This window comes from Capra hircus, chromosome 2 (genome assembly GCF_001704415.2).
Source record: "Capra hircus breed San Clemente chromosome 2, ASM170441v1, whole genome shotgun sequence".
Lineage (NCBI taxonomy): Eukaryota > Metazoa > Chordata > Mammalia > Artiodactyla > Bovidae > Capra > Capra hircus.
This window is the reverse complement of record NC_030809.1, coordinates 7,360,998-7,376,534: the sequence shown is the minus strand read 5'-3', so window position 1 is coordinate 7,376,534 and position 15,537 is coordinate 7,360,998. Positions and strand designations below refer to the sequence as shown.

General features: G+C 54.9%; 1 protein-coding gene across 1 annotated transcript in view; it reads right to left on the bottom strand.

Annotated features, from left to right (window-relative positions):
* GRHL3 (grainyhead like transcription factor 3) overlaps positions 781-15,537 on the bottom strand; it is a 38,852-nt gene continuing 24,095 nt past the window's right edge. Inside the window, exons 9-16 of the mRNA XM_005676846.3 lie at positions 15,191-15,349; positions 14,551-14,629; positions 14,309-14,442; positions 12,621-12,655; positions 11,385-11,473; positions 10,512-10,597; positions 7,958-8,022; positions 781-3,899 (exon numbers count right to left, since the gene is read on the bottom strand). Of these exons, the coding sequence (XP_005676903.1) occupies positions 3,785-3,899; positions 7,958-8,022; positions 10,512-10,597; positions 11,385-11,473; positions 12,621-12,655; positions 14,309-14,442; positions 14,551-14,629; positions 15,191-15,349 (762 nt within the window). The 3' untranslated portion in view covers positions 781-3,784. The remainder of the gene's footprint in view (positions 3,900-7,957; positions 8,023-10,511; positions 10,598-11,384; positions 11,474-12,620; positions 12,656-14,308; positions 14,443-14,550; positions 14,630-15,190; positions 15,350-15,537) is intronic.

The window sequence follows — 15,537 nt, the reverse complement described above, 5'->3', positions numbered from 1 at the left end:
TGCGCCGAGTGCAGGTGAGGACTGCCTCTGTAGAAACTCCTCGCAGTGGGATCAGGAAAGTGGGCACTCTGGGAGGAGAATGGCAGGGGCACCGTCAGGGCTGCTCTTGGCCAGGCAGAACCTGTGTTCCATAGAAGACAGGGCTGGAGCTGAGACCCTGAGCTCTGAGGGTGTGTCTGAGTGGTACCCAGCCTCTCTGGAGATGTTGTAGGCTGCTCACGGCTCCGTCCAGCCCCAGGATCCCCAGGCCCCAGCTGTGTGGTAGGATCACTTCGGGAGCCGTTCGAGAGTCATATGGCCCAGGCCTGAGCCTCACAGTTCTGATTTAACTGACTTGATGCAGGGTTTGGGCTGTGGTATCTTTGTGAAAGTTCTTGGTGTGATTACAAAGAGTAGGATACACTGATATTTTAATAAAGTATTTTCCAAATTTTAATGTGCATGAAAATCACTTGGAGATCTTATTCCAAGATTCTATAGACCTGGGTGGGGCTCGAGAGCCTACGTATCTTTTTTTAAATTGATATATAATTGAAATAAAACATTGTACTAGTTTTAGGTGTGTTTTGAACAAGCTCCCAGGTGATGCTGATGCTGCTGGTCCATGGACCACACTTAAAAGTAGCAAAGGTCTGTGCTGAGTCTCTCAGTCGTGTCTGACTCTTTGCGACCCCATGGACTATAGCCCACCAGGCTCCTCTGTCCATGGCCTTCCCCAGGCAGGAATACTGGAGTGGGTTGCCATGCCCTCCTCCAGGGGGTCTTCCCCACCCAGGGATCCAACCCAGGTCTCCCGCATTGCAGACGGGCTCTTTACTGACTGAGCCCCCAGGGGAGCCCAAAGGTGCAGTGAATACTCAACTGTCGAACTCTCCGTCTGGCCCTCCATGCGTTCATCCATCTGCCTGCCAGCCTACTTGTCCTCCCCTCCCTCGCTCCTTCCTTCTCCTCACCTCCTCACTACTCCTTCATTCCCTCTCTCCTGAGGCCCCCACCCATCCCTCTCTCCCCTTGCTCACTCATTATCTACCACGTGAAGCTTCCTACAGGCAGAGGATGGCATCCCTACCAGCTGGCTTTAGACAGTGACCCATCTTTGGCGAGGGCTTACCTTCATCCTCTTGCCTTTTCCACTCTTTGAAGGAAAGGCAAACCCCGAATGGCCGCTGTCGGGCTCAGGAGCTGCCCTTTGCTCCCTGCTGTTCTCTGAGGGCAGGGCAGCATTTCCTCAAGGCTTCCAGGGTTCTCTTTCTTTGAGCTCCCAACAGCCTTCCTAAGGCACTGACTGCCTTGTCTCTCCGTGTGGAGGGGCGAGCAGTGGGCCTCAGAGGTTTTGCTGGAGGCAGTGAAGGGCATATATGGGGAGCCCCGGGACCCACTCCTGAGCTCAGCAGCAGGCTGTGCCCTGGCCCCCATGGTTCCCTGTGTGCCTGAGTCCCTTCCAGACCCTGGCAGGTTTCAGAGGTGGCGAGGTCTGTATAAGCACTGATACCGCAATGTGCGCTCAAGGCCGGGGTAACCACTGCTCTAAACCTCTTTAAAGCAGTGGTTCTCAACCTTGAGTGCACAGTGTGGTATCGGGGGATGGGGGGTGGGTACTTTAAAGGTACTGAAGTCTGGCCCCAATCCCGGAAAATCTGATATAGTTGCTGTAGGGTGTGATCTGGGCAGCAGGGATAAAAACTGCCGGGGTGATGAATTCCAAGGTGCAGTCAAGGTTGAGAAGACCACCTTCCTGCTTCCGGTGGTTCCAGAAGGAAAGGAAAGATGCTGAGCGCCTCTGGCCTGTCAGCGTGCTGACACTCCACACACCCTGCGCTTTTGCCTTCACGGTGATGTCGCGGCAGCAGCGAGGCCTGGAGTGGACTGAGCAGCCTGGGTGCTTCGCGGAGTCCCTTCCAGTGCTGGGGAAACGGTGCTGGAGCCTGAGGCCAAAGGAAAACATCTGCATACTGACACTCCCTTCAAAGTTCTGATATTTTATCTTTTTTGGCCTTAATTTCAAAAGCATTGCATTGGACAATGATGTAGCTTGATTACTGAGCTCTTTGGCTAGGGCTGGGCCTCCCTGGCCTGACCTGAGTCCTGGCCCCAGGGCTTTGGGAATTAGGTCTCTGGATTGGCTGTCAGAGCTGGAAGGCCCTTGGAGAGACATCCATGGTTTTCAAACTTTTTAAGTTTAGTTCAGACCAAAGTTAATATAAGAACTCTATTGTGCACATGAAGAAAAGCAGAGCAGCTGCGACTGAAGTCTGGGGAGGACACCCAAGGACTGCCTGCTGTCCCATGCCCCACATTGTGGGGAGTTTGAGACCCACCAGTGAGCCCCAGGGCTCTAAAGATGGCAGCTACCTGGTGACTCAGGTAGAACATGCCTGTCGTTTCATAGCCGATGAAGTTGAGGACTAGACGGGGAGTGTGTGGGTTAGCCGGAAGGAAGGAACGGCGGGAGGAAAGAAGGATGCTCTGATCTGTCCCGTTCTCCAGGGGAAATGAAGCCTGATTTGTAGCACCTGTCAATTCCTGGGGTGTAAACACTCTCCAGCCTACTGAGTCACTGACTGCAGAGCTGGGGGGAGCTCACGATCCAGTCTGTGAGCAGGTAGGAGCCGGCTCCAGGAAAAGCGAGTTGGTGGAGAGCTTGGGGCCACGACTCTCTGCCCTGGGCTCTGTCCACTGCCCCGAGGGCATCCTAGGCCTCTTTCATCTCCAGAGTCAGTGACCCTGAGGTGGTGACGTCCGCCTGTGGGGCCAGACGGGTCAGGCCTCACAGGGCCCATGATGGGAATCAGGAGCCTTGGCCTTGCAGGGTGGCACCTCTGGTTCGCCGGGATGCAGCACTGACCACCGTCCTTTAAGTCCAAGGAAACTGCTCACAGGACAGGGCAGGAGAGAGTTCCTGTTTACTTTCACCCTCTGCTTCCGGAAGACTCTCACAAGAGGGGCCAGTGTGACATCTGAAGTAAGACATGTGGAGACTTTTATTACTAACTAGCATATGAGTATACAAAACGCATAACTGAGTAACAGCTAAAAAAATAATCCAAGAAATGTGAAACACACATTTTTTGAAATGATAAAAATGTATCCATGAAAAATATAAAATGTTGCTTATATATACAATATATACTTATATATATATAACATAAATGAAAATGGTAAATAAGAAATGTCTACAACAGTGAGTGGGGATGGAGGCTGCCCCACACAGGGGCTGCTTTGTTCCAGTCGATCAGCTCTGATTTCCAACCTGTGTGGAGGAAGTTAAGTCTGTGTGGAGAGTGTGTCCACTACACTGTCTTTTTAAAAGTCATTTGCACTGGAAAATCAAGTGTTAGACAGTTAACTCAGTGACCAAAGGGTGAGAAGTCATTGGTCTGAAGTTGACGGAAGAGTCAAGAATGGGTCCAAGGGTCAAGTCGGCTTGGGGAGACAGGGCTGGCGTCCCCAGCCTGAACGGGCAGCCTGAGGGAGACGGGCTGGGGAAGAAGGTCTGAGGAGGAGCAAACAGGCCGCTGGGCTGGTTAACAGACACGGCGTCATCTGCCCGGAAGCGCAGAGAGTAGATTCAAGCACGAGGTGGAGCTTTAGATCAGGACACCTCCCGGGGCCCCTCCGGGCCTTGATGCCTATGGGTCGAGGGCCTCTTCACTCAGGGAAGACATTCAAGTTTAGCGGTGCTGGGGCCTGAGGAGAGGTCGTGTGTGGCTCAGGGCCACCGCCCAGCTGGCTCCCCCAACCTGGAGCCCACGTCAAGAGGCCTGTGGGTGTGGACGCTCAGGCCTCACAGCTCCTTAAGGATGATCTGAATCTTGCCGTCGAGCTCCCCCATGTCCAGCAGGAAGGCGACATGGTTGCTGTAATGCCGGATGATGTTGTTGTCCATGTTGACCAGGATTCTGGAGAGGAGGAGAGGAGAGGTGTGCTTAGAGGGTGAAAGGCCTCTTCCCCGACAGGGCCTCAGAGTGAAGGGTGACAGACATGCGACCATCTGCGGGGGCCCCCAGCACTTCCGGCGCCTCTTGGACTTGCTCTCCGACCCTCAAAACAGCCCAGATGGGGGGCATTCACTGCCCCTCTTGACCAGGGGGACACAATTCCCCAGAGGACGAGCCCAACTCAAACTCGGAGCTGCTGGCGGCCACCCCCCGCCTACTGCACCAGACTGCCTCTCTTCACAAGTGTCCACACTCACTGTGTGTGAGCAGATAACACACAGATGTGGGGAAGAAGCAGCACTCCTTAGTTGCCAGGCCAGGCTGTGCACTTGGATGTGGAGTGTGAGCTCAAGTGTGGTGGTGGGCCCACGAGGGGTGGGTTCAACAGGAGGCTGTGACATGTCGCCCCGCCCCGATCCCCCAGCCGGTGCCACAAGGGGCCCCTCAGTTCCACCCCAGGAAGCGGACATCTCAGGGATGCCATCGTGGATTTGAGGGGCATGGCCCTCTCCCCCTCACATTCTTCAGACAAGGACCTGGGCCATCCTGAGAGGGACAGAGCCTCTGGGGCTGTGGCTCTCTGCAGGGGTCAAGGCCACAGTGTAGCCAAGGGCATCCCTCTAGGAGCTGCCTCCCCCGTGAAGGACCCGCCGGGCTGTGACCTGACCTGTGCAAGGCAGCTTCCTTTTTGTGATGGGGGTGGATGTTTCCCCTCATTCACTTCGCCAGCATCTGCTGCGGTCTTGCCAAGTGCAAGGCCTTGTTCCAAACAAAAACGGGCCCACACACAGAGATCCCAGGTCCCTCCCTCGAGAAGTTTCAAATCTAGTACGGCCTGGGAGAATGAATCCTTATAACCGTATTACTCCAGTTCACAGATGGGGAAGCTGAGCACTCATTTGCCTGGGGTCACACAGCTAAGAAATGGCAGGACTGGAATCTGGACTTTTGTCTCATTCCACTGCATCGTTTTTTAAAGAAAAATAATAAAACCCTATAAATACAAGCTAGGATGGGCATATAAAAGGAAGGTAAAATCTAGGGCTGGGGGAGAGCTTAAGATCAGGCAAGATGATCTGCGTTGGGCAGGAGTGGGGCTGAGTCGCCCATGCTCCTCCTCCTGGCGGTAGCCAGCCGTCTGCTTCCCAGGGATCCCAGGAGAGGCATGACCTTGTCTTCCCTGAATCCCCTGGATCAGGAGAGGCAATGCAGACAGGGAAGCTGAAGCCTGTGGCCTGTGGGCTGTCTCTGCAGCAGTGTTGAGCAGCTGCTGCTCTCTGGAAGGAGGTCTGGGCTCAGGCTCCGAGGCCTGGGTGCTGACTGCCAGCATCTGATTCTAAGGTCTGGCTTCCTTGGGTCCTGAGTGCAGTGCCTTCATTTCACAGAGGGACCGTGGTCTGGAGGTGCAGGCTGCAGACAGGCTGAGGAGACCAGAGGCTGGAAGTGCGAGTGCTTTGTCAGTACTGGGCTTTTTGTTAGTTTCCGTGGCATTTGTTGAGAGCTTCTAGCTGCCGGGCGCTGGCTAAGGGCCCTGTGTGCACCAACCTCTCAGGCAGGGCCTCCCAGCAGGCCCAGAGCACACTCCCGCACACAAGGGATCCCAGCCAGGCCCCCAGACCTCTTCCCCTCAGGGGTGAATGACAACCGGGCCCTAGAGGCAGGGACTTGCCCAGAATGTGGGCCTCCTGTCACTTGCCAGCTTCAGGCTGTCCTCTGTCCTGGTTCACAGAGAACCCCTGGCCAGCTGCCAGCAAAAACAATGTATTTGTTAATCTTTCAAGCACTCAGTGGTGCTTGTAAAGCTGATTGTATCTACCTTTGTCCAAAGGACTTTCTGGAAGGGTCTGTGAAAATAAACGAGGCCGGTGCTGACAATAGCCTGCTCCAAAGATGAGGGAGGCAGCTAATGAGCCTGGCCTCTGCTCTCCCGACAGACTTTTTGGGGGAGTCTTCTCATTTAGGCATCTCAGACGATCCTAGGCCTGGGGTTTTCATGGTTGGGGCGTGTATGGGGTGTGGGTGCTTCTGAAGGGCTGCTGGGTGATGCCCTGGGCTACGGGGCTGGGAAAATAAATCCGCTGGCCTGGCCACAAGCTTTATTTGCACATTGCTTAGCGGTTAGAGGAACAAGCAGCAGGCAAGATAAAATAGTGGGTGCGTGCATGGGTTTTAGACAGGCCAGGATTCCTGCCAGGTACTCACTCTATCACCCAGGGACTACTCTGAACCCGTTTCCTCATTTGTAGAAACAGCAAATTCTAAGGGTCAATGAGACAGGGCTTGGGGTTCCTTAACCCAGCGTCTGACAAGTAGGAAGTGCTCCACAAATGGAAGTTATTATAACTTTGGTTGAAATGTCTGGTTGGGGCTTAAGGGAAAGACTATGCAACTCAGCCACTGGGGCTGTGGGGCATCTCTGTGTGCACACCCCCCTGAACCTGGCACAAAGGCATTCATTTCCCAGCCCGTTCGCCCAGCCTGAAGTGGGATCTGGAAGAGAGGCCAGAGGTGGCAGGTGGGGTGGCAGCCAGGGGGTGTGGGCACTGGCACCAAAGCGGAAGTGGGGCTGGGCCTGTCTGGGCACAGCAGAGCCTGCCCTCTGCGATGAGGTGGATTCTGCTCTGGAGAGCGTGTAAGCTCCAGTTCCCAGTTTGAAACCGAAACTCGGAAGGAAAAAAAAACACACACACACAAAGACCTAGACACACATACAACCAAAACCAAAGGTCCTTTCCCGGGGCTGCAGGGCTGCCCACCTCCCCTGCCTCAGCCTGCTCTGGGAAGGAGGCTGGGTGAGAGCCAAAGGGGAGGGGGCGGCGCGGGGGCAGGGGGCGCTGAAAGAGGGGAGGAAGGAGGTGGCCCCGGGCTGACGGGATTGGGGCCTCAGCTTGAGTACAAAATCTGCCTCAGTTTGCGGTCCTCCAAAAGGAGAGCCACGGACAACCGCCATGGGGCAAAGCCTGAGCACCTTCCAGGGACAGCCAGGAAGAGTATCAGAAATGAGCCGTAGTGTGTCTGGAGCTATGAGTGGGGATGGGGGGGTTGGTTCCCAGGGCCCTGGTCCGGGGTCCTCTCAGCAGGGAGTGGCAGTCACCGTTCCTCACCACACAGGGGTTCCCTTGCTGGGCTGGCAAAATGACCGAGGCATCAAGGGCTGCAGAGGCCAGGTTCACCGGCTCTGAAGCTAGGTAGAAGCCTGGGAAGGGGGTCACCAAGTGGACCTCCAGCTCCACCCTCCTAAACCACCCCTGCTGAGGAGGGATCTCCTGGGCAGAGAGCAAGGCTACCATGGTCCCTAGCCTTCATGCCCCGGAGCCCATGGGACATGGCAGGCATTGCCCGGCCCCCCTGAAAGGTACAGCTTCATCCAGACTTGCAGGTGGAGGAAGCCTGTGGAGCCTCCCTGGCTGGGTGCCCTCAACACGAAGTCCAGGCACAACTCCTGTCCCGGGTTCATCGCCTGCATTTCCTTCTTCGGAGCAATTCTGCTGGGCCTCCTGCCACTGTACCTGTACCCACTGCTCCACCCTCTCTATACTGCTTGGCACCTCCAAGCCTTAATTCTCAATCTGTGAAAAGGGTGGAATGGTATCCACCTCATGGTGTGGCCGCGAGGGAGAAATGAGAGAAACTTAACCCAGTATCTGGCACATGGCGGGTAGGCGGTCAAGTAAACGACAGTCACGATCATCATCACCATTATGGTCAGATGCCTGGCTTACTGCCGACACATGGCCCTGCGCGTCCCTCTCCACTGTCTCCCACTTCTCTCCTTCCCAACAGTGACCAGTGTCTGGTCTCTGCAGGCAGCCTTGGCCTGATTGCCAAGGTTCTCCACCCCAACTCCACCTCGCCTCCACCTCTCCACAAAGCCACGTACATGCACAGCTCAGCCCTGAGCCGCGGGCCTCTGCCAGGCAGAGTGGACCTGCTGGGAGTTCCCTGAGCCAACGCTTTGGAGGGAAAGGTGCAGGGTCGGGGAGAGGGGGTGAGGAGCGAGAGCTGTGCTGGGCACTTACCCTCGCTTGCATTTCTTGTAAACTTTGTAAATATTCTCTTCAGGGAACCCATACTTCTCAGAGATCTGGAAGAGAAAGGCAGGAGATTCAACGTCTGCTGCCAAAAACTAAATTTGCAGCAGTCTTTCACATGATGGCTTTTAATTTCCTGATCATAAAATATATACCCAGATTGTAGAAAAATACAATGTAGAAAATGATAATCATCCGTAATCCGGTGTCCCAGAGATAACACTAGCAGTATCTGAGTGTATTCCTTCCTGTCTTTCGGCCATGTGTACAGGTGTTTTTATGTCCCCCAGAGGCAGCTTCACTTATCGTTGTACATTATAAGCCTTCCCTCACCACAACAAACTGTTGACAAACAGCGTGTTTAGTGCTTGTAGACTGTCCCAAAGGGTGTCCACCATTTCCCCTCAATCCTCGCCACGGTCAGACATCCGGATTGTTCCAATGCTGAGGGCTCCCTGCTCACCAGCGGGCTGACCAGTTGTGCAAACCAGTCCTGGAGGTGGAAACAGGCCTAGTTCATAGTGTCACTGAAAGAATTAAATGAACCGGTCTACGTGTAATACTTAGGACAGCTCCTTTATGTACTAAATAGATGTCAGTACTTGATAAATGGTCATTATGACTTCAGAAGTGGAGCGATGAGGATGCTCTGGTCTTGTTGGGAGGGGTGAGGAGATGACCCACTTACCCTTCCTAGCAGGAATCATTTACCCCATTTGACGGCCGAGGATGCTGAGCTTGGAGAAGATAAGGTATGTGCCCAAGGCCTAGCCTGGAGCCCAGCTTTCCTGCCCCAATCACATCCCAGCACGTTGGAGCTTAGTCCACCAGAGAGGACACTGCAGCTCAGAGGCCTCAGCAGCCTGGCTGAGCTCACCCAGCCAATCGGCCCATGTGTCCCCAGGCCTCTGACACTTCCTGTAGGGCAGACAGAACTGGTCTGGTCCCAGCTCCACCAGCTGGGGTTGCAGAACTCTGAACAAGTCCCCTTACTTTGCTGAGGCTCAGTTTCCTCCTTTGTAAAACGGGTCATGATGGGAATGTACACACGGGTGCTTCTGTACAAGAACTGAGACGCTTAGGTCAAGGTCCCAGCCCAGCACCATCCCTGGGGTGAGTGGAGTCAGATGGCGCTGGTTAGGACTGCTGGCTGCTGTGGAGCCGCCGGGAAGCGCAGGCCACAGGCTCGAGGCTCAGGTCCTCCTCTCTGGGCCTTTCCTCTATTTCCAAAAGAAGAAGAGCCAGTTCGGCTCCTCAGCTGGTCTTTGCCCTGACATAGGTTGCTCCAGGCAAGTAAAGTTCTCAGACTACTTATTGTAATGGCAATGTGGCTAGATGCTCTCAGGAAAGTCTCAAGTCTGTCTAAGCAAGAATTTAGGAACTTTCCAACTATATATTATACAGACAATTGCTTTGTCTGGCTGCCCCACAGGCAATGAGCCCCTTCATCCTTGACGCATACAGTCAGGAGTGGGCATCCACTTGGAAGAGTTACTGAGGAGAGTTTGGGCACCGGATGGGGAGCTGACCCCTTAAGGTACTGTCCAACCCAAAGATCTGGAGTCTATATATATTCTAGCGACGTTAATGGCCTCTTGTGAGCCCAACTTCCTGGGCCTGGTGCCAAGCCGGGCTGACGCAGTGTGAAGAGACCAGGGTAACATAGCAGAGTGGAGAGAGCTCTGTCACGTCTAGTAACCTTGGCACGTCACCTGACCTCTGGGAGACTATTTCCTTATGGGAAATGAGGAGATCGTTACTAGCACCCACTTTTCAGAGTTGTTAAATCAGTGCAGTAAGCTAGCAAATGCAGCGTGCCTGACAGGATGCCTGCCACATAGTGGGTCTTCAATAAAAGGTAGCTGTGCTTTTCCATTCATTTCCTTCCCCATCCTGACATCTTAGCACCACCTGGCTTTTCTGCGTGGTTCAACCTGTCAGCACAGCTGGCCCGGGGAGGCTGTGTTTGCTCAGTTTTTAGCTGAACCACAGAGCTGCTGTGGGTTTTCTTTAGGGCTATTTCACCCACTCTCTGGCAGTTCAGGGCGTTGGGGAAGGTCTCCTTGCCCAGACACCACCTTCAGCTGCCCCAGCCAGTGCCTCCCTGGCCAACCACAAGCTGGAGAAATGAGGCCCTCTGGGAAAGAAAAAAAAAAAAAAAAAGAGTATCTTTGGGGCCTGGCCTTTTGGGGTTTCACTCCCATTAAAACAGAAACAGGTTTGCAAAGCCAACAAAAAGCTCTGGCCTGTCAGACAGCAGGCATCAGATTAAGGAGGATTTATGGTGTGTGCAGCTCCCCGGGTGGAGCCAAGGGTCTGGTTGGGAGATAACATCTCAGAGGCACACCTCCCCACACCCCCACCCCACAGGCGCCCTCAGATGGGGCGGGATGGGTGGGCCATCAGAAAGTCAACGTTCCAGAATATTCCTTCCCAGAATATTCCTGTGGGAAATCAGAACTGGATGGCGAAGAATGGCAGGGAGATGGGAGTGCAGAGTGGGGTGCAGCCAGGGCAGGGCAGGGTCCGCTAGGCCTCTTACCGCACTCCTCAGCCCCTTCAGGTCCGGGGTTTTCAACATGAGGGCGTCAAATACCTCCTCAGTCTCCCTCCGCACGTACAGCAGAACTGAGAAGCAAATGGGTGGCTTTTAGAGGTACAAAGGAACATCTAGGGGGCTAACCCAAGACTAATTTCTGCAAAAAGAGCAAATCCTTGCTCAGGGTCTGTTCCCAGCTGGGAAACACCCGACCTGGCTCTGTGGATCCCCGCACTTCCTCAGACTCTGCTGATTCTGGTGGGTTTGAATCCCTGTCCTGCCACCTGCCAGCTCTGTGACCTTGAAGAAGTTCTTTTAACATCACTAAGCCCCATCTTATCCAGATGGAAAATGGAGTCAGCTCCACCTGCTATTCCAGAGTTGTTGTGGGCAGTATTGATATGACACCAAGTAGGGTGCAAGGCTCAGTTCAAGGTTGCTAGAAGCTTTTGATCTTAGTTGGTGGTTGGTTTCTTCTTGATGGTTAGCTCCAGTCTCTCTCTCCCAGGAAGTCACAGATTTACTGTGTCAAAGCCAGAATGCCAGGTATGGAAAGCCCACCCACTCCTCCGCCTGTTAGAGAAAGTGGGGAGACTGCCCAACACCACAAGCCTGTTGCCTTACAGCTTCCCCAGGACGCCCGTGTCCAACAGGGTCAGACCAGGCAGAAGTCCTCCAGCTCCGTGGCTGTCTGCCCTTCTCTCAAATCCTGGCCCAGCCCCAGCCTCAGAGAGTAAAGAACCTCTCAAGCCCTCCCGGTAGGGGCAGGTACGGCCCTGGCTTCCTGGACCAGGATCAGGTGGAGGCCTTGGGGAGGCATTGTGGGGAGCTGGGGCGGGGGTGAGCTCGGAGGACAAATGGGGGGCAGGAGGCTACCTCTCTGCAGATCATCTTCCTTGGCCTGTTTGGAGGGCAGAGGCTCAAACTCCTCGGTGAAGGGCGAGCAGGTGCGCTTCAGAGACAGCCTGTGGGGAAGGCAGGGAGAGGCCTGTGAGGAACCCGGGAGGATCCCAGAGGCTGCCGGGCCCCAGAGGAAAAGAAGACCCTAAGAGGGTGGGCGCAAAGCAGTGGGACAGAGGTAAAGCAGCGGGTCTGGAGCTGGCCTGCACGGGTTCACATCCCAGGCCTGCCCTTTCTAGCTGGGTGACAGCGTCTCAGGGTCCCAGTCTATAATGGGGCGCTTCCTAAAGTTGGATGGTTGAAGGAGATAATGCCCGCTGCTTTTAGAACACTGCGCGACAGGCAGTAGGGCCTCAATAAATATGGACTACTGTCTCATCATCAACATTGTTCTTTTTTGAAAGAATCAAGTTGGATGTGAGTCAGTGGAAGGAGGGAAGCTTGTGGGTTTTGGAGTAGGTCAGATGTAGGTCTCAGCCTGCCTCTGCTATCTCATAGCTGTGTGACCTTTGGCAAGTCACTTCACTTCTCTGAGCCTCAGTTTCCTTGTCTATAAAGTGAAGCAATAACCCCTGCTTGCTTGACTCACTGGGGCTGTTGTGAGGTGATAAGTGACGTAATTTGGTGTGAAAGTACTTCCTTTTATACAGAAGAGACTGATACCAACAATACGTGATCTCCATAAAGTGCTTTCCCATTTACAGAGGTTCTGTTCCATGCTGTCTCTCATACCTGCCTCATCCTCATGAGCCCATTTTCCTCCTCTGACAGATTTCTAGCTGAAGCTGTGAAGTGACTGTAGCTGACAGAGGGAAGGACGCAGAGGCCCATCCTGGGCTACAGGCCGCTCCGGGGCCTCTTGGAGTCTGCTGGGGCGGGCCGCCGGGTGGTTTCCCCTACGTCCTCCCGCACAGCTGCCCTCCTCACGCTCCAAATCTGCATCACCATCTCAGAGGCTTTTTCTTTCCCGTTTTACAAGCAGGTGTCCCGCCAAAGATTCGCCAACTTTTCAAATAAAACAAACCCATAAAAACTCGGGCAGTTTCAGTGAGAAAGGAACATGAGTCTAGCTTGGGGGCTGGGGGCAGAGTCTCCCGGGTACTTCCTCTGGGCCCAGGCTCTGGCTTGGGGGACAGCAAAGGGAAGGGCAGGCTGGGAGCAAACGAGGGGCAGCAGGAGGGGGGCGAGGCCCTTGGCTGCTTCTCTCCATACCTGTTGGAGCTGCTGTGTCCCGCTGAGAGCACTGCCTGAAAGGAAGAGAGAGACGTTTTCCATCACACACACACAGGAAGATAAGCGAGCCCTCAGCTGCTGGAGGCTTTCTGGGACAAACAATCTGTGTGGGGGCCTGTGGCGGGGAGGAAGTTCTAATGCCTTTCCAGCTCGTTCTTCTCAGATAAGTCCCCTCAAGTGAGCTGAGACCCTGAGTTGAAAGGACGCACCAAGCCCCAGGTGGCTGAGTCAGGACTGGTGAACACACGAGGTGCTAAGGAATGATGGCAGCATCAGTGAGTCCCAGCTCATGCAGGAGGGCTGGGACTGCAGGCTGGCCTGTAGCCGGGAGCTAGGTAGTTGGAGCTGAGGCAAAGCGAGTGGAAGGGGGAGAGGCAGTATTGTCGAGCCCTCCTGAGCACTTGGCACTGCCCATCTGGTGCAGCCATCGCTCGTCCTGCGGGGTAGGACACCCGGGCCCTGAGAGGGCCGTCTCCAGAGCAACCCCCCAGGAGGCAGGACTGGGACTTTCCGCTCCGCGGGTCCCCTATCTCAGGCTCACAGGTACAAGGACTGGTCCCCCACTTCCTCCCACAGGAGAGCTGGCAGCCTGGCAATGGAGGCTTCCATCCCTCAAGTGGGCGTCTCCCTACTTGAGGTCCCTGGTTGGGGTTGGGGTGAGAGCGGGTTAATGCAGCCTCCTGAGCTATGGGGGCCACAGAATCACTTCAGGGCAGAGAAGGGGGTGTGGTGGACATTGAGAGGCTTTAAATGCATGCCAAGGCCGACAGCAGGACTGGCTGCTCCATAAGCTGTCTTATTGTCCGGAGTCAATGCGCTGAATGCCTTTGTGAACTGATGGCCATTTCTGTAAACATTCCCACCTAAACAGTGGGGAGCTCAATGGATGGAAACGGTCAAACTGTGTAATATGGAAGCAAAGTAATAGGCAGGCGCTGGGACCTTGATTCTGCCGCTGACTTGTGTGACCTTGTCGGGAAAAATGGGGATAATGGCCTGTACCCCAAAGGATGCCTGTGATGGAGAAACGAGACGATGCAGCAAAGGCTGGCCGGTCAAGGTGCTTGGTGAGCGGCTTCCTGTCTTGAGAGGTGGTGTGACCCATGGTGACGGGCACTGCCTCTGAAGCCCAGTTGCCTAGGCTCCAGTGCTGGCTCTGCCACGGCCTGTGTAATTTTGGTCTCAGTGCCTCAATTTCCACCCCGTGAATCCAGGGAGAACGACATTACCAGCTTCATAAGGAGGTAATGAGGGTTAAGGAGATGACGCATGGAGAGCTCAAAGCGCAGCGCCTAGTGTAAAGTGAGCCTCACAAGCACTGCCGGGATGATCACTATCCACCCAGCTCTGACAAGGCTGTGGTCTAACTTGGAGCTCGGACGTTAGAAACCTCCCGTGTGTGCTTCAAGAGTGAACATTTCAATGTGTGTGAAGTTCGTTTCTTCACGAACACTCTTCAGTAGAAAAGGTCCCTGAACTTAGACGACCGTATATACATTTTTTTTAGTCCCCCGGGATTCAATAAAGATATTTCCATGTTGGTGATGTCAGGACCTATCAACCTCTAACTTGGCCTGTCCTGCTAAGTGGCAGGTTGCTCCTTGCCAGTCTCTGCTAAGACGGCCCCACCCAGAGGCCCAGACCCTCTCTCAGCCCAAGACCCTCACCCCTCCAGGACGCTGCAGGCTGGAGAAGTGAACGTTGGGGATGAACAGCACCGGCGGGGTCTCCAGGTCCGCCTCAGGCCGCAGGTAGGTGGTCTCATTGCCCCTGAAGCCAGCTAGCAGGGAGCCCTTGATGCCTGATGGGAAGAGGAAGGCATTGCGCCTTGAGGCCCCTCTGCTCATGCGTCTGCCCTCTAGTCTCCTCTCCCCTTCATGCCACCCCAGCCCAGCTCAGGCCCACTGACCACTGTTGCTGGAGTCGGGGCACTTGACCTTCCTCCGGAACTGCTTCCGCTCATCATCCCGCATCTTCCTTTCTGCTCCCTGTGGGAGAGAGGGGGCCAGGGGTCACCACTGGTCTTGGGAGGGCTGGCTGCTTTTTCTCGCAACTATGGGACTTCCGAGGTTGCTTTCTTCCCAGGGTGAGATCAGGAAACGGGAAGGTACCAGCACTGGGCCCAATCAAGTGCGGCCCAGCCCTGTCTGAGGTCAGCAAAGCCTTGGGAGAGAGAGAAACAGAGAGGCAGAGAAAGAAGAAACTAAGGGAGACAGGTGTGGGGAGAGAAGAACAGAAAAAGAAACAGAGAAAAGAGGAAGGAGCTCAGAGAGAGGTAAGAAGAAAGAGAAAAGTGAAAAAGACAGACTCGGAGAAAAAGAAACCTGGACAGCTTTGTACAGAGACCTCGAAAGAGATGCGCAGCAAGGGGAAGGGTTGAGCAGAGGGAAACACAGCCACAGAGAGCAGGACGGACAAACGACAAGCACACAAAGACAGACGCATTCCGAGAGCAAGAAGCAGAGACAGGTGCTCCCAGCGTGGCTGAGGAGGACACGCAGGCGGGCTGGGCCGCCCGCCCAGGGCCCAGCAGGGGGTTGCCCAGCCACCTTGTCACAAAAGATCTTGATCTGGCAGACAGCACGGTGCACCAGGCGCTCGCTGGGGGAGCCGCAGTCGTAGGTGTCGATCTGCAGGTTCAAGGGGACTCCCTTCACCCCCTTCTGTGAGGAGAAGTCTGTGCTGAGGCAGTTGACGCCGACAAACACCTGGGGACAGAGGCAGGAGCTCGCTAAACAGCCGACCCAGGTCACCAGACCTGCGGTCCCACAACCTCCCTGAGCACCGTGGGGCCTACCGGCCGCCTGGCGGGCACCCTCAGCTTCACAACGCCCCTGGAAGGCAAACCTCACCAGCTCTCTTTTCCAGGGAAAACCCATGCTCCGAGGGGGCCGCT